This window comes from Vespa mandarinia, chromosome 6 (assembly GCF_050613455.1).
Source record: "Vespa mandarinia isolate Hongniang chromosome 6, ASM5061345v1, whole genome shotgun sequence".
NCBI lineage: Eukaryota > Metazoa > Arthropoda > Insecta > Hymenoptera > Vespidae > Vespa > Vespa mandarinia.
In genome coordinates, this window is record NC_140815.1 from 9,463,671 (window position 1) to 9,488,745 (window position 25,075).

The window sequence follows — 25,075 nt, forward strand, 5'->3', positions numbered from 1 at the left end:
CGTGTTTAGATTCTCCGTTATGGGTATGTAGTATTTGCAATATCTTCGAAAATTGATTCTTTCTTTTCTTTTGTTTTTCTTTTCCTTTATCATAGAATCGATTTTACGAAGCAGAATCGGCTTTGCGTTGCTCCGGGGAAGCTTACCTCTCTCTTTCCAGCATCCAACGCATCGTTCGTTTGAAAATCATTATATCGTTATGCTAGATCGTTAAGTATTCCTCGTTCAGAACATAGGAATTGATAATTCTGATCGCGGTATTTAATAACGTCGACGATGGCGACGATGATCGAAGAAAAAGAAAAAAAGAAGCAATTCTTTCTTCATAGCTACCTATATAAAGGATCCTGACGCGCGAGATTATTCTTGGCCAACATAGGTGACCAAATGAAAATATTCTTCTCTATTGAGCTCATAAGCGATCGCCATAGAAAATATTTCCCATCATTTTCTACGGTCTGATCCGTTAAAATTGATTATCTTTATTACTTGGAGTAGTTTATTGCTTTCCGATCCTCCTCGTTTTACTTTCCCACTGGTACGTCGTTCGATTGAAATCAAAGATTTCACGGGTCGGTCCATTTTCGACGGATAATTCCACGTCTAGTTTGATCGAAGTGCCCTTTATATCGGTATATTAAACGATGCGATCAATCGACCGACCGAGCATTGCTCTCTAAAACTGGTATCCCAGCGTTCCTCGCCGTCCTGACTTTAGTAATAAAGTAAATAATTCGAATATAAGGTCAGAGAGAGAGAGAGAGAGAGAGAGAGAGAGAGAGAGAGAGAGAGAGAGAGAGAGAGAGCGAATAATATTAATTATTATACGTGAAAGCACACTGCCGTAATTTTATATATAACTTGACTGTTGTTATATCTAATACCTTCGTATATATTGATTAAAACTTAAGGAGGACCGATACGCGTCGCTCGACGGGATTTAGGATATGGCTAGTGGCTCGTAGATCGATCGATCGATCGATCGATCGATCGATCGATCGACCGACCGACCGACCGACCGACCGACCGACCGACCGACCGACCGACCGACCGACCGACCGACCGACCGACCGACCGACCGACCGACCGACCGACCGACCAACCGTTGAAAATCGCTTAACCGTCGATACGAGCGCTCGCGTCTGCGGAAGAAAAGAAAGAAAAAGAAGAAAAAAACAATTTCTCCTCTTTCTTATTACTATCTTCGAATTAACATAACTTTAAACGAAGAAAACATTGATCTCGATCTACGAATCGTCATAAATTGGGATTAGAAGAGTAAATAAAGGAGAAGATTCCTTCGAGAGTCGTCGTATCGTTCGTAAAAATAATCCGTTGGTCTTGAATTTTAACGAGGGATCGGTCTACGGGGCTCGTACTCTATCTCGTATTTTTCATTGATTCATTCGTTTTTCCCTTTATACGTATTTTTACGTTTCAAACAAATCCTTCTTATTCCGTATTCGCGTTTCGCATATTCGTTCTGTTCGCATTAGAGTCATTCCTTTTTACCAAACGAATCGAGTTGAGGACTCTCTGGCTTCTCGAGATACGACGAGAAGAATCGATTCAAATGGGTGTTTCCGGGACGAGTTCCGAAACGGAATTAGAAAAATAGAAAATAGAATAGAACGGAAGAAAGAAGGGAACTGCTCGTAATACTATATAACGTATTAACTATAATAAAGCTTTATCGTACAAAGAAATATCGTCGATCGCTGCGTATTCACAACGAAGGAAGTATCTATACTTACTTACTTACTTACTTACTTAATTGATTAATTAATTATCGTACTTACTTACGTATTAGTTTCGAGACGAGTAAGAAACACGTACTGCGTCGCTATTCTATCGCCTTCTTCTATATATGAAAGATCTTCTATATATCAAGAGGGAAAAGACATAGAGATTAATAGAAAATGAGATAAATACCCATACAGGGGAGAGGGGAGGTGGTGAAAGGGTATTCTAAAATAAACGAGCGAGCATATTATTATTGCAAAGAAAATTAAAGAGTTTAGCGTTAATATGCTTGCATCTAGCAACATGATCGCATTGTGAAATGGTGCTCATCCCTTTGGATGAATCCGCGTTAAAGTGACGCGAAGGCTTGGTTTCCTGACTGGCTGCTTGCGTCTATAACTTACTTATATAAAAACGGAGCTTCTTTTTCTTACTAACGTACCATTCCAATATTCTATTTCTATCTAGGTAGCGTACCTCTGAATACGTACCTACTGATTTTTTTACACCGTCTCTTTTTTATACCGTTATACAAAATTTCATTCGCGTTCTACTATACTACTACTATTACTATAATAAAAATGAAAGGTACATTAACAAGATCGATATCGTTAACAAGAAATCCGAGCTGGTCGGAAGGGCACAAATAAAAACGAGAGACTGCTCGTATGAATCGCTAACTTTCGTATCTAATCGTTATCCATTTCATTAGATCTTCATTGGAGACACTTACGATGCAACCATATTGAGCCGCGTAAGCGTACGTACGTTTACGCGAACTTATATCGCACGCGCAAAGATACGCGGTCCAGCATTACATTTGCTCTCTATTTTTATATCGTTACATTCTTCAACAAGTGTTCAAATACAGTCACGAGGCCAGGCTTTTGGCGCCGTCGAGTTTTATGACTATATAACTTATACATACCTATTCGATGGACCATATTTGTCATATTGAAAACTTTCTAAGCGAAAAAAGAAAAAAAATTAAGCGAGAGAGAGAGAGAGAGAGAGAGAGAGAGAGAGAAACAAAGAGTTTTGCAATGATTATTCTATAAGTTAGAATCGAGACGTATAGGCGCGAAATAAGTACTTATTCCGCGCGCTAATTCAGCAGATATTTCACATGTAAACGATTATAATTGTACGAAACTTTGACGTTTATATATATTATACGTATAGTTTAAATCCTTTTCTCAAGAAAAGATCAGAATCGTCGCGATGTTTCTAATCGGATCGTATATCGAAATACGCGATCGAAATCGTTTCTCAATCGATCGAAAAAAAAAAGATTAAGCAAAAGGAAATGGTACATAAACTTGACGGTTATCTACATGAATAACGAATCTATGTATGTAGGTGGCAAATAGTAAAAGGTTATTTATATCGTTCAAATGTAATGGAATAACAATCAATCGAAATAACATAATATTAATCGTATTCGATCTGCTCTTTCTAAGATCCCTTCAAAACTTCGAGGCGATTCTTATCTAGCTTATCGTTTACTAGCTATGATTTACGTTGCTCTTCCATCATTCTTCCGAAAATCGAAGAATACGAACAAATCTCAAGCATACGCATACGAAAATTCGTTAATCGAATTCCTCGAGTCATCGAACGCGACGATTATAGATTAGCTATTCGCCAAAACAAAACCAAAATAATATCTTTACCTCGAATTCCTTTCGATGACCCTAAACAGATAATAACAAGCACATGCTAGATTTACAATTATATATGTATATAGATATATAGATATATATATATATATATATATATATATATATATATATATATAAACGATCGGAGATATTATTATTAGATAAATCAAATCTCATTACGAAGATTCAATAAAAAGGACAAAAAAAAAAAATAAGAGAAGGAACGTATTAGAGTTTAGAGTTTCAAGCAACACTTTCGAGAATTTCTAAATAGCTGGCTGGAGCTTTATCTCTCGAAAGTTCGTTGCTAAATTATTCCGAGTGACCAACTGAACATACACACGTACACACGCGCACGTACGCATGCACGCACGCACGCACGCACGCACGCACGCACGCACAGGCACGCGCACACACGCACACACGCACACACACATACACGCACGCACACACACACACACAGATAGACAAACACATTTGTACATAGTAAAAAAAAAGTTAATAGCAAAGAAGTATAATTAACGAGTTATATGCGGTTGAATATAGGAAACAAATTTGGATAGGAATGAAATGAAAAGAAAGGAAATGCGTTTAGAATGAATGTTCGCGAAAGAAAAAGTCAGCTTGTAAATAAGAAATATGCACCTCATTCATCCTATCACTTACCAAGGAACATATTTAAAGCGATTTCCTTTTTCGTTAAATTACCTACGTGAGATTTTGTGAATGTATTCCATTGTCAGTACTATAATCATATTAACGTCGATTATAACGTCGACGCCCTGTAACAACATACACGAGCGTAATCACACATATCTCCCGCATGAGTTTTAATAATGCGACTGAATGTTGGCCAGCTCGATCCTTTCAAAGTAAACATTTCGGTTATTATTAATATCATCCTGTTGCATTCATCGTTAACGCATTGTTATGTGTTTACAAAGCGGGGACAATTTTCAACTGGTTCAAATTATAAGATCGAGCTGGCTTACTTGAGCCGATACGATATTTCTCTTTTTCATTTTTATTCTTTTTCATCCGCCTGTCGATTTGTTCCTATTCGTTATATTTGCCGTATCAATTATTCGCCGACCGTTATCCGCATATTTCCAAAGTTTAAAATCATTGTTACGTACGTTGTTTCGCGCGATAACAGCGTCGAGTCGATTCGAGTCAAGTTAATACTTGCGTTAGTTTAATCGCCGTCTTACAACGGCGAGAGCGGGATGTAATAGATAAGTCATAGCGATGCTTTCATACGCAAAGCTATGATCCTACATATCACGGAGGAATTACAGGTGGAAGCGAGGATGACAGGCCTACTACGAAGAAAATTCTTTAAGCCGACGGTGCGGTGCAAATTCCGCGATAGAAGATTTCGCGACGAAGGAAAGAAAAACAAAATAGAAAAAAAAGAAAGAAAAAGAAAAGAGGAAAGCGCGCGAGGATAAAGATTAAAAAAAGATCCGACAGGCCTCTCCAATAACTTTAGTAATGCATAAAGAAACGAATAACGTTTCGAAATAGTCAGGATAAATAAAAGACACGCTTGTAGAATTAGTCGTAGTTTTGACATAATACCCATGGATAATCCGCAAAAACGCATATCGGTACTTCGCGTCGCATATATAAAATCTCTTTTACGCTTCGTATTCATTTATTACTTACACGACAGCACTATTGTTCGCTTATAATTTTCGCATAACGTCCGTAATTTACGTTACCTTTCCTTAGATCGGTCCTATTGTCATTTTTATCCTCGATAAGTCGGCTTATCTATACCCTTTTCTTATGATTTAGATTATGCCTATATTAGTTTGGAAGAAATGAGCATCGTTATTTCTTGGTGGTTAGTAAAAAGTAGAGAAACGTTATTCCTTGGAAAGAACAAGACCTAGTACCGAATCTACAGATCTACAATGCGTTTCAATGATCGAAAAACCGATCTAGAAGATTTGAATAGAAGGCAATAAATTTACGATAATTCTAATTAAAACCAAAATACTTACGTTTAGACATTTCCCAAGGAAGAAGAAGAAGAAGAAGAAGAAGAAGAAGGGTATCGATCATGTCTTAATTTCTCTCGACATATCCATTTATCAAAATCACCAAATATCCATTTATCATTGCACGAATCACAAAGTGCATACAACTCGTAGACGTATTTTCCTAATGGTGCTACAACCGGCACAACATAAATAAGCCTCGTTAGCATAACGATAATGTATATTGGCAATATTTTCAAGACAATTCATTCTCAGCGTCGCAGTTCGTCAGACTGTCGTTCGAACGGCAATATCGCATTAAGAGACATTTTAACGAAAGAACATTGCGATACATTGATGTACTTTTAACGATATATATCAGGCGCGTTTTTATATCTCCAACAAACGCAAATGGCAATTATTCACAGCTCGCCCATTATATTTTATTGAGATTAATTTTGAATTTTTATTAAGATCGTTTTCTCGGTTTAACAATAATTATACCAAAGCAAATAAACGTTCTCGCGTAAGAAAGAACAAACAAAAGAGAGAAAAAAAGGTTTACGGTCGTAAAATATAACGAAGAATGCGTTTTCTTTTCTTCGTCCATAAGTCAAAATATGATAGTTGGATTTAAAGTAAAAAGCCGCAACGATACGTTATCACTTCGTCCGAAGACACGTTACGATGGTAATAAGAAAGAGCTTGCCGTTATACACTCGACCTCCTACCCAGAATGATCTCATAACAGTTTCTTTTCATTTTCACGGCTGGTTTTTATACGACCCGGACGATACGCGTAGGCACTTACGATAAGTATTTACGAATGCGTAGTAATCATCTAAACGGTATGCCCCGTATTCTATACGCACATTTATTTACATCCTTTCTGTTTACTTTATCGATTCGTTTCAAGTAATATCGCCGTTAAAAATTTCTCCTATCGACCAACTCTCTTCGTCTTCATCTTTGATACCTGCAACAAATATAAAATTACGTCGTCGCTAATCTAATCGCATAGAACATTGTGGTCTCTTTCTTATTATTAAAATCGATTATCATTCGCAAACAAACGTCGTTTAGGTGTCTCTCTTTGCAGCGTGCTATGTACATACAAGTCTGACGCTTAATTATAAGATATAATTATTGCTTCTACAATAATAATATCGATGCATGAAACACTGCATCCGTCGTTTAAGAAAAGACAGCATATTAATGTTTGCAAAAAATGAGGAGCTTCCACTCTTCGTTAGGAAAAATTCAAACTTGAAACGTAATCGCAGTATGCATTGTATCATACACTATTATCAAACGAAATCACGAAGGCGTTTATTACAAGCGAGATGACGAGAGCGTTTACATATTCCTATTCAATTTTATGCAAACACGCTAGAAATCACTTCTCTCTTTCCTTCATATTTTTCTCAAACTTTTTTCATAATTTCGCCTTAAACACAACGGATCCTCGAAATCCCGCGTGTAATCGACGCCAACAAAAATTACACGTTTCTTAAGGATCTCATATTGTGAGATAAAAGGGAAGCCGGAAAGAGAAATAGAGAAAAGAAAGGATTAGAAATTACGCGACCGGACGTCGTTAGATATCGTTCGGGAATATGAGAATTCTAACTCTATAAATATATTTAATTAAACGAGGGGGAGGGAGGGAGAGAGAGAGAGAGAGTAAGAAAAAACAAACATATATATATATATATATATATATATATATATGTATATATATATTGAAAATGCGGAGATATAAATAGTACGAAAATAATAAGCAGAATTATAGAGGGTGATGCAACGTGAATGGCGACAGGTATATCCATCAGTATTTACACAATAATCGAAATTATTATCATTGCGTTTAGATAAATATTATTGACCCGACGTTTACGATTTTACTTGGATCTAAGATTTCTATAATAGACGACACACGATGTTGCGCGCGCGCGCGCGCACACACACGCACACACACACAGAGGACACACGCGTTGAAGAAAAGAAATGAATAAAGAAGAAAAAAAAATAGAAAAAAGCGAAAAGAGAAGAAAAGAGAAGGGAAAGAGGAAGAGGAAAGGGCGTGCGCATAAGCGAAGAACTTATGATGTACCTTATGCTCGCGTAGAAGAGGGTAAAAAAATTGACAAAAAAGACGACTATCGTTGATCGCTATATCAAGCCAGTAGATATTATCAAACTATAGTAGTGTGTCGATATATTAGCATTGTAATGCATTTTTACACCGGCTTGCGCTCGTCGTCGCATCAATCGACCGCTTATGCGAACCGTTTCATTAACACGAAAGCACTATAAAAGCGATTTATGAATGAAATCCGCCGAGGGATAAAGGGCATGCGTAACGAGTACGCGATGGATCCTCTTAAGCGACGAACGATGAACGATGAAATAATAGAAAACAAAAGTGTCAATTCAAAGTCGAGAGCGTTCAGCCTTATCGTTAAATACGACGAGCTCCCTTCCAACATTTTCATTCCAAAGATTCTCAAAAGAAACTTTTTCCTTCTTTCGCTCCTTTCTTCTCTATCGAGTATAGCTATTACAAAGGAAAAGAATTCTTCTTTTCGTTCGTAAATCTCTTTCCTCCCTCTTAATTAGCGCGCTCGTTTCTGCGAAAACGACGTCCCTCGTTCATACGACGATATTTTATTGTTTTCTCATTGTTATTTAGAAGCGAGCTTATAGAATAACGCCGATTGCATCGAGCCAAAAGCACAAGAGGTGTACGTCTTTCGCGTAAAGAGGACGAGAAGAAAAAAAAAGAAAAGAAAAAAAAAAAAAAAGAAAGAAAAAAAAAGAAAGAAAGAAAAGAAAGATAAAAGAAAAAGGAAACGAAGGATGGGACTTGTAGTTACGATCTCCGAAACGCGAGAATCAATGGGTCAATGATCAGAACGATTAGCAGCCGATTATAAATCAACACTAGGTATAGTAGAGGGTAACAATTTCAAATGGGTAGTACTACCGTTGTTTCGTTAATCGTTTTTATAGATTATATTGTGCTGTGATCGCATCGCGCGACCCGTGACGAGATCGATAATCGATGCGTAGGAATGCAAGGAAAATTTTTAATGCAATCGAGAAGCGACGATACAAGCGGAAAGTAAATCAAAATGAAAGAAGGAACTGTCTTGGGAAATTTTCCTTCTCTTTTTTCTCGAGACAAGCGAACGTTTCGTTGTTTTCCAAATGCCAAACGCAACGCTTTTCACGTCTTGTATCCTCGATCTTAATTGCATCTTGGTTTCGTCCAATCTTCGGTATCACGTATGAGATAAACGGACATAACGATGATTGCATACGCGTTTGGCCGAACTTTATTGGGAATTCGCTGGATTCGCTGCCGCGCTTTATCGACAATTCGATGGAAAAGAAATGAAAAAGAAGAAGAAGAAAAAAAAAAGAACGAAGAAAAGATATATACATATATACATATGCATATATGTATGTATGTGCGTGAGTATTCTAGTCAATTAAAAAGTGAATCCCAAAATGATATTTTCCATGCGCGGATCTTTATTCGTCGGGAGATCGATCACACGTGTTATACACGTGTATGAGCCCACTTGTTTCATTTTCAATCGCGATCCGCACCGATCCTAGGCACGTCGTCGCGAAATACGATCACGCTTAGCCAGGACTATTTTTCTAAGTTGCAAAGTATAATAAATTAATGACGTTGCATTATCGTTACTAGAGTATATTATAATGTATATTGATATTTTAACTAGGCAAGTAAGTATGAGATAATGTTACGAACAATATATATCATAATAATTATCATCGTCATCGTCATCATCGTCATCATCGTCATCGTCGTCGTCGTCATCGTCGTCATCGTCATCATCATCATCGTCGTCATCATCGTCATCGTCTTCGTCATCGTCGTCATCGTCATCGTCATCGTCATCATCGTCATCGTCATTATGATAAGGATGATGATGATGATGATGATCATTATTATTATTATTATTATTATTATTATTATTATTATTATTATTATTATTATTATTATTATTATTATTATTATTATTATTATTATTATTATTATTATCATTATTATTATTATTATTATCATTATTATTATTATTATTAAACGGCGGTTCGCACGTGCGGTCGATGAGCGTGTAACGCCTGCGGCAAATGAGCGTGCAACGAGCTGAATCCACTGGATATCGAATCGAGATTGAGGTTTATTTAAGAAAATAAGAAATTCTTGAAGGATCATAGCATTGGCCGATCCACGGTTATCGAGAAACGACTGTAAACGATTACGATCTTTGATTCGTATGAACTTTTGGCGCGAGAGCGAGCGTGAGTCTGCGTGAATCGTGCGTGCGCGAGAATGAAAGAGAATGAACGCAAACCGTATATTAACGCGAAATGACGAATGTAAACGAACGCTTCTAAAGAAAGTGAAATTAACAATGTCGTTTCCCGAACCGCGAATAATAAAATATGAATTGTTCTGTCAGTCACCTTACCTATATTGAAAAAGAAAAAAAAAAATGTCATTATAATATGCTGCCATACGATATAAATATATGTCTACACTAAGGAGTATATTACTAAAATATTACAAATAAATATGTTGTAAGTATGGATCCTTTTATCCTTATCTGACTTTCTTTGTTACAACGAGTAAGACGTATATCGTATACAAAGCTACTGACATTTTTCTTTCAGATTTATCTACCGTACGACTAAACCGTTATATTTAATGAGGAGAAATACTTTCGTCGCGCTAACATTTGCATTGCACTTTTCTTAACGCATCTTTTACGGGGGAGAGAGAGAGAGAGAGAGAGAGAGAGAGAGAGAGAGAGAGAGAGAGACGAAAGTTGTTCGGCCAGTTTCAAATGAAATTTAACAAACCTTTCGATCCAGATAACTCGCTAATTCGATCGTTCAAATTTTTTTTTAAAGCGCGTACCATCGCTGTGTGTGTGTGTGCGCGCGCGCTCGCGCGTGTATTTACTACTCATTCGTGCGAAACATGACTCGACGTGGAAAAGAGAAAGTCATACTCGTCGAACGCTCCATTATTGTTTACATTTACAGTGCACACTGCGTTACATCACGGGGAAGAGGTCATACTCATTGAGGCCGCGCATAAAGCGAAAGTTTTCCAATGACCGTAGTCATTTCTGCATGTTGTTAATCGGTATACCTAATTGTCATCGTTTTAGATTCGTTTTCATATTATCTACGTAAGACAGTTATAAAATGGTAACTCGTAAGTATTAGAGAAGGAATAAAGTTTCACGACGACTAGTTAAACAAAATTAAAATAGTCATAGTCACATTATGCGTAGATTGAAATTTTGCGTACAAGTTTTTTACTTTGGCAAATTATTATAGAAAGAAAAGACGAGATAACGTTACTCTTCGCCATATATTTCCAATCGAGTTAAAGCTATCATCGCACAACAATATAGCGTTTATATTTCCTACTACCGTTAACTTTACGCAAACTGATCGTTCACGGATTATAAGCGAACCGTTTAAGAAAAGAACGGTATGAAGGAAGTTGCAATTCTTTGCCTCGAGTATAAAACAAGTTGTATAGTTGCTCTTAAGACGCGGCAGACGGATCGGGCTCCTGCAGGTAAAACGGACAGGTGTCTTCAAGTGAGTACCTCCAAAGGAAAAGAGCGAAGAAGAAAATTGATATAATGCGATTTATTGAAAAATCGAAAAAAGCAAGGATCGGCGATCTAAAGTCATTGATACTTTTAATTCGAGATCTGACTATTGTTTGCCTTATGACGTTGTCAATATCTTCGATCGAGGGAAAACGAAATCATGGTGAGTATAAACTATTACGTACATAGGTACTTTTGTACATTTCAATTTAGGCTCTAAACGTTGCATCGGATGCGAACGTAGGACTACTGAACATGTCTAATCGTATTAAATTACGACGACTCGGATACAGTCGCGAAGAATTGAAACCAACAATTTGTTACGGTACGTCTTTAAAGAGTAACAATTACTCTTTTACTATGCGTAGATTTTAATCGTATCGGTATATATTTATGTATATATATATATATATATATATCATCGTTAGATCTAGTCGGCTGCTTCGCGGATCCACCGGTCCATTTGTCTTTGAAAAGACCACCCGAGCATCCGAACGTTATCCAAACAAAGTTCTTATTGTATAACAGAAGCAATCGGGAAAATCCAAAAGTTATTATATACGCAGATCAATCCGAGTCGTTGTTACAATCTGGATTAAATGTGTCGAAGCAATTGAAAGTCCTGATACACGGCTTCAAAGGTAGCGGTAGCGATTACGGTTTGATTCGTGGGATTAATGCTCTACTCGATCTGGTAAATTTCCCCTTATTAGAGACTTATGTAATATATAATGAATAACGTTATGTCGAAACGTTATTCCTGTAGAAAAAGAAAGGAAGGAAAAGAAAAAAGAATATAAAGATCAATTCGCTCGAAACAGGAGGATGTGAATATATTGATATTGGATTGGACAAGGGGGGCAGGCACGAGTTACGCGGCTGCAGTTGCTAATACCGAATTAGTTGGCCGACAACTTGCGCTTGTTCTTTTGGATGCCTTTAATTTGGGAACCGATCCTATGGACGTACACGTAACGGGCTTCAGTTTGGGAGCTCACGTAGCAGGATGCACTGCTGAAATGTTAAAAAAATGGGGCCTCCTACTTGCTCGTATCACTGGCCTCGATCCGGCCTCGCCATTTTTTCGAAGCCATTTATTTCGCGAAAAATCGAGAAAACTCGATGCTACCGACGCTCATCTCGTTGACGTTATTCATACCGACGGTTCCGAAGATTTCACCGATGGATTTGGTCTCCTCAAACCTATCGGACACATCGACATGTTTCCTAACGGCGGTAAAGAACAGCCAGGATGTTCCGACGTTAAAAATTCCGTCGTTGTCAGCCATTTGAAAGGTAAACGCAACCCTGACGCAATCCCCTCGACGAAATAATTACTCGATTTGTGTCATTGCATATATATATATATATATATATATATTTTTTTTTTTATACGATAAACAGTTATATATATTCTATTTATTACAGAAGAACTTTTAGATAGACAGATTGCGTGCAGTCATTTGAGGGCCTGGCAACTCTACGTAGAAAGTATACTGACGCAATCCCAAAAATGCAAATTCGTAGCATGGCCATGTCCTCAGGGATTCGTTTCATATGCAAAAGGAACTTGTTTCCCTATGGAATCTACCGGTTGGTCTCAAGAAATGGGATACAGAGCAAATCGTGGACCATTAGGAAGTTATTTTTTACCTACCAGAAGCGAACCACCCTTTTGCGGTATAACTACATCCATTATTTATTTGCGAAGAAATTTTCTATGCTCTATTTACTGAAACTTAGTTTGAAAAGAAGAAAAACAAAACAAAACTTTCAGGAGAACCCTTCAGAGTTACCATAGCGACGGCTAAAGGTCTGCCAAGAACTATGGGAGTATTGCTCTTTAAAACATATCAAAATAATTCAACGACTACGTACAAGATCAATTGCATGTACGATCAATATTATACTATCTTCATTAATAATTTAGCCATTTATCATTGAAATAACGACATTTTTCCTTTCAGATTACCCAAACTATACAATCAACCAACGATGTTTTATAATATCGCGGCGAATGATTTTTCATTCGCTTTACATAAAGTACCGATCATAAAGGGCACGATTCAATATCATAAAATTATCGAAAAGGACGAAAATGAGAGAAGAAGGCCCGATGATTCGGGTACTATACTATTGAGTAAGCTGTTCCTTGAGAACAGAAAGGGAGATAGGTAAAAATTGAGCTGTCGCAAAAAATCGTTTTCACTTAATTCTTCACCATTAATTATCATAATAATTGCAGGTGGGAATGTTGTAATTTTAATACTTCGATTGGTGCAGAAGAGACACACGTGGAACTTCAAAGCGTACCGTGCGATTCACTCTAAAAAATTATACTCTTTCGATATATACAAATATATAAAAATCTGTTATAATAGGCAATTTAAATCATACACTATTGTATAACGATAATAATGCATAAGTCAATTGTATAAAAATTTAAATTTTCCGCAAAGGAAATTGACTTCTTGCCAAGATGGCGTTCGTCCTACTTCGACTTCCGTCACATGCTACGCCAACGAGTAAGCTGCTCCTTATCCTAACCTTATTGTTATCCTAACCTTACTTGTGCTTTACGAAAAAAGTAGTCGAAAGTCTATGTAATACAAGATCAATGATGCAATACGTTATAAGCGTACGATACAAGTTTGGCGCCATTTGTGGTATTGTCTTTAATTTTCGTGCGTCCTTCTTATTCATTTCGCATATAGATCCAATATATTTTTCTAAGCGTACGCATGCACGCACGCATATTACGATAATTCCTTATATTATATACCATATAATCTTATCTCACGATGTTTATAAAGTCGATGGTGTTGGAAGGTTTCAAATCTTACGGCAAAAGAATTGAAATTACCGGTTTTGACAAAGAATTCAACGCTATCACAGGATTTAATGGAAGTGGAAAGTCGAATATTCTGGACGCTATATGTTTTGTATTGGGCATTACAAATCTCGGACAGGTATGCATGAAAATTGCGATATTATCAAGTATGTGTATATATCTACATGTGTGTGTATGTGTGTGTAGTCATATATATATATATATATATATATATAGTCAAGTATATTCATACGTATACGCGCGCGTGTGTCAGTTTTTAATTACATATGCACTTGTGCATCTATATATGCATATTACAAATTGTCAGGTACGCGCTACATCTTTGCAAGAGCTAGTATACAAGTCTGGCCAGGCAGGAATACAGAAAGCAACCGTTACGATAGTATTTGATAATCGTGATCGCGATTCGTCTCCAATGGGATATGAACATCACGAGGAACTTGTAATAACAAGACAAATAATAATCGGTGGAAAAAATAAATACTTGATTAATGGATCAAACGTACCTAATAAAAGAGTTCAAGATTTGTTCTGTTCGGTACAATTAAACGTAAATAACCCACACTTTTTGATAATGCAAGGTAGAATAACTAAGGTCTTAAATATGAAACCAGGAGAAATTTTATCTATGATCGAGGAGGCAGCAGGAACGCGCATGTATGAGACGAAAAAGCAGACAGCGTTAAAGACCATAGAGAAGAAGGACAATAGGCTGAAAGAAATAAATGATGTACGTCCTAAAGAGCTCTTATAAATCTACTCTCTATGTCTTATTTTATAAACCTTTGAGACAGTATTATTTCAGGTTTTACAAGAAGAAATAGCTCCAAAGTTGAATAAACTCAAGTTGGAGAGATCTCAATATATGGAATTCCAAAGGATGCAAAGAGAATTGGAACATTACAAGAGGATAAACATTGCTTGGAAGTATACCATCGCTTTGAAGCACAATGAAAAGGCAGAGAAAGATATACGGTTAACCAAAGATACGATAAATGAAAAATTAAGAAACATTAATATCGGGGAAGAAGAGATACGTGAAATAGACGATAAATTGGCCGAAATTGTTAGGACTAGAGACGCGGTTAGTAATAAATAAATGGCGTTGAGTTAAAACTGAAACTCTATGAAACGTTGGTAATGTTCATTTTTACTCTTTCACGGGACACGTCTCTACCTATATATTATAATATACATTTTGCCTTTTTTACTATCTATCTGCACTTTGCTCATAATGGATTTTTTTTCTTTTCTCCAGGAATTCGGAATAAAGTTGGAAAAGTTGGAACACGATTTAAAGGATGCGGAAAAAGTACAATATAAGGTAGCGGCCCGATCTAATGGTAATAAAGAAGATATTAAAGCTGCGAGAAAGACGGCGGAACAATTAAAAATGAATATTATCGAGGACGAGGAAATGTTGCTCGTTAAAGAGAAAGAAATAGAAAAGTTTGGTAGCTTGTTTCAGCAATTAAAAGAGGAGGATGAGAAAGACGCCGAGGCGTTAATCGTTGCCCAAGAGAGATATCAAAAGATCAGTTCGGGATTATTACAAACTGAGGACGGTGAGAATGCGACGTTGGAGCAACAATTGATATGTGCCAAACAAGGTGTTACCCAAGCGCAAACGGAACTGAAACAGTCGCAGATGTCATTGGATCATGCTAAAAGTCAATTGAATGGAAAATTAAAAGACATGTACAATACGGAAGATGAATATATGAGGGATAATAAAGATCTCGAGAGGAAGGAAAAGGAGTTGAAGAATTTGGAAAATGAATTGAAAAAGATTAATTACAAAAAGGGCCACCTGGAAGAGCTAGAAGCTCAAAAGCATTCGTTAAAATGCGAAATAAGATCTTTGCAAGAGAAAGTGGATCAATTTGAATTGCAATATCCTCAGCTTAGGTTTCATTATAAAATCCCGGATGGCAATTTTAAAGAGAATTCCGTTAAGGGATTGGCGTGTACGCTGTTAACGATTAAGAATAAGGATACTGCGTACGCCTTGGACGTGGCTGCGAGCGGGAAGGTACGTAATAATAATATGCCAGCAAAAGAAATCAAAATTTCTCCAAAAGATGTCTTCTGCTTGAGATTTTATATAACAAAAAAAAAAAAAAAATAAAATATATATATGCATATTTAATTAAATTATAGCTTTACAACGTAATAGTCGATACGGAAAATACAAGTAAAAGATTACTGCAGCACGGTCAGCTACAACAACGCGTCACGATTATTCCTCTTAACAAAATAAACGGAAGACCAATGGAGCGGCATATAATCGAATTTGCCGAAAGATTGGTTGGCGCGGATAACGTTCAGTCGGCCTTGTCGCTTATTGATTTTCCAGAAGAGATCAGACCTGCGATGACATGGATATTCGGACAGACCTTTATATGTAAAGATATGGAAACGGCAAAAAGAATAGCTTTTCATGAGAAAATCATGAAAAAATGTGTCACCATAGAAGGTGATATTTTTGATCCTGCCGGTACATTGTCCGGTGGTGCACCCTCTAAAACAGGTTCGGTTCTCCTTAAAATAGAAGAATTAAAAGAAACGAAAAATTCATTGAAAGAGAAACAACAACATTTGACGGAGATTGAAAGAGTTCTGACAGTTGCTCAGAAGACAGAGGGACAGTACGCGTCGTTGAAAGAACGATTTGATTTGCACAAGTATGAGGTCGATATGGTGCGACAAAGATTACAGCAAACGACGCATCATAAGATTAAAGAGGAGGTAACGTATTATAGGTATTATAGGAATTTCTTCCCATGTCCTAAGAAATATTTCGGATGAAAATTTTCTTTCCTCAGGTAGAATCATTGAAGGGAAATATTGATGGCTTGATGAAGCGTATGAATGAGGCGAAAATTTTGGAAAGAGATAACGAAAGAAGGACCAAGGAATTGGAATGTCAATTGAAGGACGCTATAAATATTCGCGAAAAGCAATTAAAAGAATCGGAAAGTCTATTAACGACCCTAAAGAGGAAAGCTGAAAAGAGTCGTGCCGAGTGGCAAAAACGGGAACAAGAATCGGAAACGCTGGAATTGGAGATAAAAGAGTTAAAGGGAACTATAGAGACTGGTAAGGGACAATTGATTAAGGCCGAGGAAAAGTTAATTGAGCTCAATGAAATCGCACGTGATTTCGAAAAAGAACTCGAGGAAATTAATGTCACGTTGGAGACTTTAAGAAACAACGTTAAAGAACAAAAGCGTATTATAAATCAACAGAATGAGGATGTGCAAAAGTTAAATGCAAAGAAAGAAGATATCGTGAAGCAAAACAGAGAAACAGAATTGGAAATAAAAAAGTTAAATCACGAGATTAATACATTTGACAATTATTCGAAAGATTGCAAAGAAAAAGTCGTCGAACTAACGAAAAAGTATCATTGGATAGAAGAGGATAAACAATACTTTGGGAAAGCAGGTATTGGAAAGGCGGGTGTTATTAATTGGTTAATATAAAGTGTCGTTATATCAATATTTCCATATTATATATTATATTATATCGTATATCGCAGGTGGTATGTACGATTTTGAGGTTAACAAGCCAGAGGAAATGGATCAGAAATTGCAGCAATTGCAGATACAGTGCGATAAGCTTAGCCGTAACGTCAATACACGAGCGATTAATCTCTTGGACAAAGAAGAGGAACAGTATAATGACATGGTGAAAAAGAAAAAGATCGTTGAAAGTGATAAAAAGAAGATACTCGAAACGATCAAATATTTGGATGAAAAGAAGAAGGAGACACTGTTAAAAGCTTGGGAACAGGTATAATGCTTTGTTACTTCTTCATATTTTAATCGTGCGAGTAAAAATTGTCTCTATCGACGTTCCGTCGTTTCAGGTTAATAGAGACTTTGGTTCGATATTCAATAGTCTGTTGCCAGGAGCTGACGCTAAACTGATACCTCCGGAAAATCAAACGGTTACGGAAGGATTGGAAATCAAAATTGGATTTTCTGGAATTTGGAAAGAATCATTGGGAGAATTGTCTGGCGGTCAAAGATCCTTAGTAGCTTTATCTTTAATACTAGCTATGCTTTTATTTAAGCCAGCTCCGCTTTACATATTAGACGAAGTAGACGCAGCTTTGGATCTTTCTCATACAGAAAATATAGGTACAATGTTGAAGAGACACTTTAAACATTCACAGTTTATTGTTGTGTCATTAAAAGATGGTATGTTCAATAATGCTAATGTATTATTTACAACCAGATTCATTGATGGGATGTCAACGGTTACTAGAACAGAGAAATCTAGATCAAAGTAATAATAATATTAAAGAGCGCGCGCGCATATTTTTACATTTTCTTGCTTTTTAGTAATTCTCTTTCTACCACTACTGTTGTATCCCCTCCGTCTGAAATAAATTCATTTGTTTTACCCTATGAAATTTTCTATTTTATTATTTAAGTTTAACTTAAAGTTAAATTAATACTTGATAATAAAACGACGAAATTGATTCGACCGAGAGATTATTAATACCTACCTTTAAAGCGGACGTTAGACTTTAATAAATTCATTAAATCAGATCGCGATATGATTTCAAAAGATCGCGATCTTTTATTTTATTATATCGTAGAATATACCATGCTCGACCAATCGATCTTTTCAAAAAAGTAATGCTTCTTGATGTCCGATATCGTTAATCGTTCTTCCGGGTCATACTTAAGAATCTGCGAATGATGATAATAATAATAATAATAATAATAATAATAATAATAATTTAAATGGCGCATGGTTGATGAAACATACTCAAGTATTGTTTAATCTTAAGCTTACGTTTAAGAGTAAAGATCTGGCATTATCCGACAATTTATTAGGTACGCTTACGACGGAATGAGAACGAAATGGTTCGCCGTGTAAAGATCTAAACTTCTGAGGAAAAAAAAGGTAGAGAAAAGAAGGGTGAATAATTTTGGTGAATAAACTCTCCGAGGGGAGACCTGTCAATCAATTGGAAAGTTAGACTTACAATGCCTGTAAGTAACTCGTACAAAATGATTCCATAATTCCAAATGTCTGTAGCTGGTGAAGTACAAGTCGTAGGTGAAAACATATACAACTCCGGAGAAGAATATTCTTGTTCTCTTATTTTTGTTAATTCGCCGTTACGGTATGGTACAATATATGTTAACGTTGCACGACCATGCTCGTCCAATAATATCTTTTCCGGCTTCAAATCGAATATTATAACTCCTTGTTGGTGCAATGCTTCGAGCGCTAAAAGAATTTCTGCTGCCCAACGACAAACGACTTCTTCAGGAATTTCCCAAAGTGCTCCTTCGTCCAGAGAATTATTTTTACTGAAACCTTTCGTACCATCGTTTATGGTACCATCGATACCATCATTTATTCGCAATGATCCGATATTATTCTCATACGTTGAATAACATTCCTCCTGTTTGATATCATCTGTTATTATCGAGTTACTCGTCGATGCATCCGAACTATTACTACTCGACGTATTATTATCCTGCGCGTTGGCAAAACTATAATCCAAACTGTCGGTTAAAGATCTCTTCAAATTATTATCCACGCTCGATGATGATTCTTTAAATTGAGAAACGTTGGACATTTTTAATGCACGGCTAACGTTTCTCCCCGAACAAATGAATTCTTCTTTTGATTCGTTTGATCGATTAACGACGAAATTACTTCTCCTTAATGTGGCATTAACGGATTGTAACAATTTTTGGGCTTTTTCTAACAATTGCGTCGTAGGCACGTCACTGCCACAGATTTCGTCTACGTTATAATATATCTGGCAATGCGCATTGTCTTCCTTCGACGTAACGAGATTCATCCTGGTCGATTCTTCAACGTCGTCGTATGGACAACGAAAACGTTCCGTTATTAATTTCCTTTCATTCTCGTCATTATATATTCCTTCGAAAGTATTTTGGCATTCATCCGTAATGCCAAGCCGAATTCTTTCCGAATGATAATCATCATCGCTTTTTAACTTGTCGTCCTGCGATTTGTAATTTTTAATTATAAAATCCCACAATCTACCGCGTTTAACGTATTCCAATATAAGAAATACCGTTGCTTCCGTTTCGATATAACCGTGCAAACGTACCATAAATGGTATTTCCCCGCGCAATATATAATCGCTCATTGGATTTTCCTTATTGGATAAGGGCTTTTCGATACTCTTCACTATTCTAACGTTATTCGTATGTAAATCTTTAACGAGCATTAAGGAATCTATTATATTCAATACTTTGTAATTTTTAAGATCCGTCGTCGGCTTATTAAGAAGCGAAATATTCCAATTTAAATATCTATTGTACAATTTCTCCGCCCTATCCAAATATTTCGATACCTTCTCTTTAATTATTATTTTCCTCGCATCGTCCGGATCGGTTTCAACGCCTAACAACAACGTTGATATTCCCATTTTGTATTGGGCAAATGCCTCTTCATATTCCGCAATGGCTTCGTGCTTGAACGCCGCGCTTATATACGCGGCAGCGACTACTATATAATGAGTAATGTCCTTGCACGTATGTGCAAGATCCGTACAATCTTGTATGGCCTTGGGATTTTTTATTTTTAACATTTTAGTCTTTTTCAACTCGTACCTTTTATTATTCTCATGCTTATTATACCGATCATCCAGTTTCAAGCCATCTGACGACGCGCTGCTTATAACGAAACCGTTATTGCTGCCCCCCTTGGCGGTAACGCAACGACATTCCTCCTCCTCCTCCTCCTCCTCCTTCAACGGGCCCGCTATTTCAAATGGGCTTTCTTCTACGTCGTCGAAAGATCTTGATTCTTCTTCGGTAAGATCAATGATATTACCCAACGAAAGACGGGCGCTTTCTATTATTTCAATGTTGTTCGTTAAGACGGCGTCGTTTAGCCCGGCAATATTATGATCGTCCTCCGAAGTATCAGAACCGACGGACTGCGAACGACCGTTTATCGTATCGCTGTCGTTAAGACTACTGTTTTCAAAAAATTTAATGAAAATGTCACTAGTATATAAGCACCGATGTTTCCCAATGAAATCTAAGAACTTCAACGCGCTGTTCTTTCTCTCTTGAACGACCTCGACCTCGAATCTACCGAAAAATTTGGATTTTGTGAATGGTGGAAAGGGATCTTTGATTTGAAAGTGCGCATGCAGGGCATATAACGCCGAATGGAGTTTTTTAAAGTCATTGTAACGCTTCCAAACGGATACCTTCGATACTTCCTCTCTGGATGCCTTTAAATATATCTGAAAGTGAACAGATAAAAGATTCGAAACTTTTAATTATTATTAAATATTATCATTATGGACGAATCAATGTCATACCACGGATGTGACTTTGTAAATGGTAAAACCTTTTCTGTGTCGCGTAGTTTCGGGTATAACGAAACGTCTGACCCACTTGTCTTTCGTCGATGGCATCTTTTATGGTACATTTTTCGTACGTTAAGAAATGTTTAATACAATTAACCGGTGGTCCTTATAATCACATTTTTCAACGTTATTAAAACTCTTCTACGTAGTAGACACTTTCCTTCATTTTAGATTGTTGTCGAGTATCACTTTGAGGTTATATCGTAGCTGAGACAGAGAACGACATTTCAATGTTGTCATGATGGGCTCGCAAACGATAACGAAAAGTTCTTTCTGCGTAATGTTCTTACGTAGAAGCGATATTTTCAAATTTCATGCCATTTCAGCGGTGGACGACGATAAAAAAGGACCTATTTAAATAATATTTCATAGTAATTTCTCGGCAAAAAGAAAACGATAAAATCTATAATTTACGTCTATCTCTTTAAATATCAATTTAAACTCAATGTATGAAATAATTATTAACGGTACATCTCGAAAAATTATGATTTTTCAACACTTTTCAAGCCACCGATTTATTTTTATTCCTTCCCCGCCGTACAGCAGTTCTTCTTCCGTTGTTCAGTTCGTCGACGTAAATGCATATCGACTATGATGCAAATCGATTTTTCTTTTATCGACTGACGACACGATATTTCAGTCGCGTCGCCATTAGTCGTCAAAAGTCGACAAAAGTTATCGACACATAGAAACACTGACAATTGCCTAACGATTGCGCAAAGAGAGAGTGCATCATAGCTGTATGATAAAGGAGAAGCAAGATTGATTAACACTCTTGGTGATTATTAATTTGTCGACTATTATACCGACCAAATTTCTTTCTTACAACGCAAGAATATACACAACACACACACGTATATATATACACACACATATATATATATATATATATATATATATATATGTATATATACACACACAATAAACGAAGCAGCCTGAAAATTGTGTAGTTGTACCTACGGAGAAGTCAACGAATATACACTGCTTCATTTCGAATCATTCGATAGGTAAGTATTACTTCGACATAATCATATAATAATCAGCAGATCGTTTTGATCGAGAGGAGAGGAGGGATCTTTGTACTTGCGCATATGTGGGCAGATAAAATAAAAGGGCTTTTATTTACGGTAAGAAACTTTTTTTTATATCTAGATGGTGACCATTCGTCTCTATAAATTGATCATTGGAAAAGGACAAATATCGCAATATGTATAAATCGAGTCAGGAACCGGATATACCCGCGGCATTGGGCTTGCTGACACTTTTAAGTAATGAAGAATTAAAGGATATATTGAACGACGATAGCAAGTTCGAAGACATCGTAAAGGACATTAAGCAGGTATAAAAATGTTTCAAATGTTTATCATACGCGTTACGACGTTTCAATGTTAGTAGTTACCAATCGACTTAAAAAATATTTCATCGCAATTAGTTCAAAGAACTTGAAACCGAAAAAGAAGTACTTATGGCTAGCAACAGATCGTTGGCAGAATTTAATCTTTCAAAACAGCCAGAATTGGAAGAAGGTAAAGAAATTTTAAAAGAACTCAGCGACAAGGGACATCGATTATGTTTCAGCGTCAAGGAGAAGCTCAATGAGATGAGTATGTCTTACGAAAGATTTTTAAACAATGTTAATTGATTTTTATATTAAAATATAAAATACCAAAGGAATATTTAAATCGTTCTTTTGTCTACCAAAGAGACATGAGAGAAAATATACTTGCTTTTTTGTATTATTATATAGAGGATAGATCGGGAACTATGACAGTCGACACGGCATTAGACCTTTTGCAAGCGGCTGCTGCAGAAATTGAGGAGGAATCGGAGGTAAGAGAAAACAAAATGGCTCCTTTTTTTATCTTTTTTACAAATTAAAGAAGAAACTATTCATTCGCGTGGCTTATATTTCAGAAGGTGGCTGAAAAATTTTTAGCTGGCGATATGGAGGTGGATGAATTTTTAGAACAATTTTTATCAAGACGAAAATTAATGCACTTACGTAAAGTTAAAGTCGATAAGATCAGAGAAATAATGCGAAAATCGTCGCATCCTTCGTCCTATTTTACTTCTAACTTTCCTGGAATTGCGCCTTCCATACCATATCCAACCGGGCCTGTATCAATGCCAATGCCCATACCATCAGGCCCTTCACTTTATAGACCATATTGAATAGCCCCCTACATTTTCTTTCTCTTCTCTTTTCTTTTCTTTTGTAAATAATGGCATGATATATGAATACCTATGTTGCGTTTTTGTATTTGGAAAATACAAAAGATGATTGAAATATTTCATAGGAGTTTGGATTTTTCTGAAAATGATGCAAAGTTTAGTTTATAAAGCTTCGAAAATAGTTATTGTCCCTTGAATTGTATATAATTGTAATATGTATATTTTCGTATTTAGGTATTAATCCTATCTACAGTCTACCTCTCACAAATAATTTCATTTCGAAGAGTAGCGCGCCTAAATAAATGTACACACAAACACAAATGTCGTCTGAACAGCAAGCACTATTGAGATGGGTAAAATACTAAGAAATACTTTTTTTTCACAAATGTAATTATTTACAGTAATTTACATTATATGTAATATCAATAAATTTCTACTCTTAAACGATTAAACTATACAACGATGTATTTGAAATTTACGTTTCTTTCTTTTTCAGTTTTGATACATCGTAATTGTTAGAATATTTTAACGAATGAATCAGTGAAACCAAGTAAACTATCAGAAATAATATTGCCCAAAATGAAAGTACATGTTTATTATTATTATTATTGTTTTCAGTCATATTTATTTTGTTTTCCTTCATAAATTTTTCTTTCTTTCTTCCTCTATATAAACTTTCACCGTAATGCTGAACAGTCCATTCTTTGAAATTAAAATATTTGTCTGCCATTGGATCTATTTTACTTTTGTAAACAGAAGCATACGTATAAGTCACTTTAGGACTATTTTCCTCGATGTTTTCTTTTATCATAATCGATCTGTCATAACGTATGCGTGTTTGGTAGTTGTTCAATACGTTATATGCCTGTGAAATATCTTGAAATTTTCGTTTTGCATGTTCAGACTTATTCTTATCGGGATGATATAGCATGCTCAATTTATAATAAGATGATTTTATTTCGTTTTGAGTAGCATTCGGTGATACTTTTAACGTATCGTAATGTGTTTTCATTTTCACATATGCACACGATTTAGACTGTATCAAACGACAAGCTAGAATAATCATTAAGTCGTTACGAGGAGGAATCTTTTCTATCCAACGATAACTTGCGGCAACGCGCATAATTATAGACATCGATGGTGTCACGAAAGCTATATAATTCCAATAAATTTACTACTTCTTCCTCTTTGCGATTCTTCTTGTGCGCGCATCTACTGCGTATATTATACTTATATACGCATCACGTCGCACACATCACATCTTAATATTTTTTATAAATCTTTTAAATTGCCTTTAGATTTTTTTACACGTTTCATTACTTTCACAGGATCAACGATTGCATCAAAATTTGCAAAGTATCGAATGGACATATATATATACATATATATATATATATATATATATACATATATATATATATATACATATATATATATATACATATATATATATATATATATATATATGCCCTTCGCTTCGTACGATAATAACTTAACTTTGCAACATGTAAGGCGAAGGAACCGATTCTATTTTGTTAAATTATACGTAAGATAATGAAATAACCAAGATCGTTCTTTTATGTATCCCTTATACCATATACTTCTCTTCCTAA

The 25,075-nt window shown here is 36.0% G+C and overlaps 5 protein-coding genes across 16 annotated transcripts; 3 read left to right on the forward strand and 2 right to left on the reverse strand.

The window, feature by feature from the left end:
- The first annotated feature begins 10,297 nt into the window (after positions 1–10,297).
- Positions 10,298–13,441, forward strand: LOC118448996 (pancreatic triacylglycerol lipase). Of its 3 annotated transcripts, XM_035883021.2 has the most exons (9): positions 10,298–10,646; positions 10,772–11,218; positions 11,300–11,380; positions 11,484–11,749; positions 11,877–12,351; positions 12,484–12,735; positions 12,833–12,947; positions 13,023–13,229; positions 13,301–13,441. In XM_035883021.2, the coding sequence occupies exons 2-9, from the start codon at positions 11,086–11,088 to the stop codon at positions 13,383–13,385; spliced, it is 1,614 nt and encodes a 537-aa protein (XP_035738914.1). In that variant the 5' UTR covers positions 10,298–10,646; positions 10,772–11,085; the 3' UTR covers positions 13,386–13,441. The 3 variants fall into 3 exon arrangements, with proteins under 3 accessions (XP_035738914.1, XP_085514137.1, XP_035738916.1); XM_085658011.1 differs by having other exon boundaries at positions 10,298–11,218; XM_035883023.2 differs by lacking the exon at positions 10,298–10,646 and having other exon boundaries at positions 11,093–11,218; positions 11,269–11,380.
- Positions 13,436–18,318, forward strand: SMC2 (structural maintenance of chromosomes 2). Of its 7 annotated transcripts, none has more exons than XM_085658004.1 (9): positions 13,436–13,580; positions 13,885–14,024; positions 14,214–14,636; positions 14,712–14,990; positions 15,165–15,938; positions 16,067–16,654; positions 16,732–17,353; positions 17,448–17,701; positions 17,778–18,318. In XM_085658004.1, the coding sequence occupies exons 1-9, from the start codon at positions 13,535–13,537 to the stop codon at positions 18,201–18,203; spliced, it is 3,552 nt and encodes a 1,183-aa protein (XP_085514130.1). In that variant the 5' UTR covers positions 13,436–13,534; the 3' UTR covers positions 18,204–18,318. The 7 variants fall into 7 exon arrangements, 6 of the variants coding, with proteins under 6 accessions (XP_085514130.1, XP_085514131.1, XP_035738887.2 ...); XM_085658005.1 differs by having other exon boundaries at positions 13,551–13,580; positions 13,869–14,024; positions 17,778–18,317; XR_014982312.1 differs by lacking the exon at positions 13,436–13,580 and adding an exon at positions 13,607–13,721 and having other exon boundaries at positions 16,732–17,364; positions 17,778–17,917.
- LOC118448989 (ribosomal protein S6 kinase-like 1) lies at positions 18,153–21,876 on the reverse strand. 4 transcript variants are annotated; one of them, XM_085658008.1, is made up of 6 exons: positions 21,762–21,876; positions 21,243–21,640; positions 18,909–21,164; positions 18,716–18,811; positions 18,423–18,609; positions 18,153–18,293 (listed from the first exon to the last, which is right to left on the reverse strand). In XM_085658008.1, the coding sequence occupies exons 2-5, from the start codon at positions 21,336–21,338 to the stop codon at positions 18,505–18,507; spliced, it is 2,553 nt and encodes an 850-aa protein (XP_085514134.1). In that variant the 5' UTR covers positions 21,339–21,640; positions 21,762–21,876; the 3' UTR covers positions 18,153–18,293; positions 18,423–18,504. The 4 variants fall into 4 exon arrangements, with proteins under 4 accessions (XP_085514134.1, XP_085514136.1, XP_035738898.2 ...); XM_085658010.1 differs by having other exon boundaries at positions 18,909–19,907; positions 20,016–21,164; positions 21,243–21,859; XM_035883005.2 differs by having other exon boundaries at positions 21,272–21,859.
- Positions 21,877–22,027: 151 nt separating this feature from the next.
- On the forward strand, positions 22,028–23,462 carry Vps37B (vacuolar protein sorting 37B). Its single transcript, XM_035883076.2, has 5 exons — positions 22,028–22,297; positions 22,443–22,629; positions 22,723–22,894; positions 23,038–23,120; positions 23,205–23,462. The coding sequence occupies exons 2-5, from the start codon at positions 22,498–22,500 to the stop codon at positions 23,460–23,462; spliced, it is 645 nt and encodes a 214-aa protein (XP_035738969.1). The 5' UTR covers positions 22,028–22,297; positions 22,443–22,497.
- Positions 23,463–23,792: 330 nt separating this feature from the next.
- LOC146872973 (uncharacterized) lies at positions 23,793–25,063 on the reverse strand. The gene has a single exon (XM_085658012.1). The coding sequence runs from the start codon at positions 24,595–24,597 to the stop codon at positions 23,938–23,940; it is 660 nt and encodes a 219-aa protein (XP_085514138.1). The 5' UTR covers positions 24,598–25,063; the 3' UTR covers positions 23,793–23,937.
- Between the last annotated feature and the right edge of the window lie 12 nt (positions 25,064–25,075).

Coding starts and splice junctions, on each gene's coding strand:
- LOC118448996 (XM_085658011.1), top strand. CDS start 11,086: ATGCGATTTATTGAAAAATCGAAAAAAGCAAGGATCGGCGATCTAAAG. Junction 11,219..11,299: donor CGAGGGAAAACGAAATCATG/GTGAGTATAAAC, acceptor ATGCGAACGTAG/GACTACTGAACATGTCTAAT. Junction 12,352..12,483: donor CGTTGTCAGCCATTTGAAAG/GTAAACGCAACC, acceptor TATTTATTACAG/AAGAACTTTTAGATAGACAG.
- Vps37B (XM_035883076.2), top strand. CDS start 22,498: ATGTATAAATCGAGTCAGGAACCGGATATACCCGCGGCATTGGGCTTG. Junction 22,630..22,722: donor TCGTAAAGGACATTAAGCAG/GTATAAAAATGT, acceptor CATCGCAATTAG/TTCAAAGAACTTGAAACCGA. Junction 22,895..23,037: donor GGAGAAGCTCAATGAGATGA/GTATGTCTTACG, acceptor ATTATTATATAG/AGGATAGATCGGGAACTATG.
- LOC118448989 (XM_085658008.1), bottom strand. CDS start 21,338: ATGCCATCGACGAAAGACAAGTGGGTCAGACGTTTCGTTATACCCGAA. Junction 21,165..21,242: donor TTTACAAAGTCACATCCGTG/GTATGACATTGA, acceptor GTTCACTTTCAG/ATATATTTAAAGGCATCCAG. Junction 18,812..18,908: donor ACGAGTTACTTACAGGCATT/GTAAGTCTAACT, acceptor TTTTTTCCTCAG/AAGTTTAGATCTTTACACGG.
- LOC146872973 (XM_085658012.1), bottom strand. CDS start 24,597: ATGTCTATAATTATGCGCGTTGCCGCAAGTTATCGTTGGATAGAAAAG.
- SMC2 (XM_085658003.1), top strand. CDS start 13,673: ATGATGCAATACGTTATAAGCGTACGATACAAGTTTGGCGCCATTTGT. Junction 13,722..13,884: donor CAAGTTTGGCGCCATTTGTG/GTATTGTCTTTA, acceptor TGGTGTTGGAAG/GTTTCAAATCTTACGGCAAA. Junction 16,655..16,731: donor ATCATAAGATTAAAGAGGAG/GTAACGTATTAT, acceptor TTCTTTCCTCAG/GTAGAATCATTGAAGGGAAA.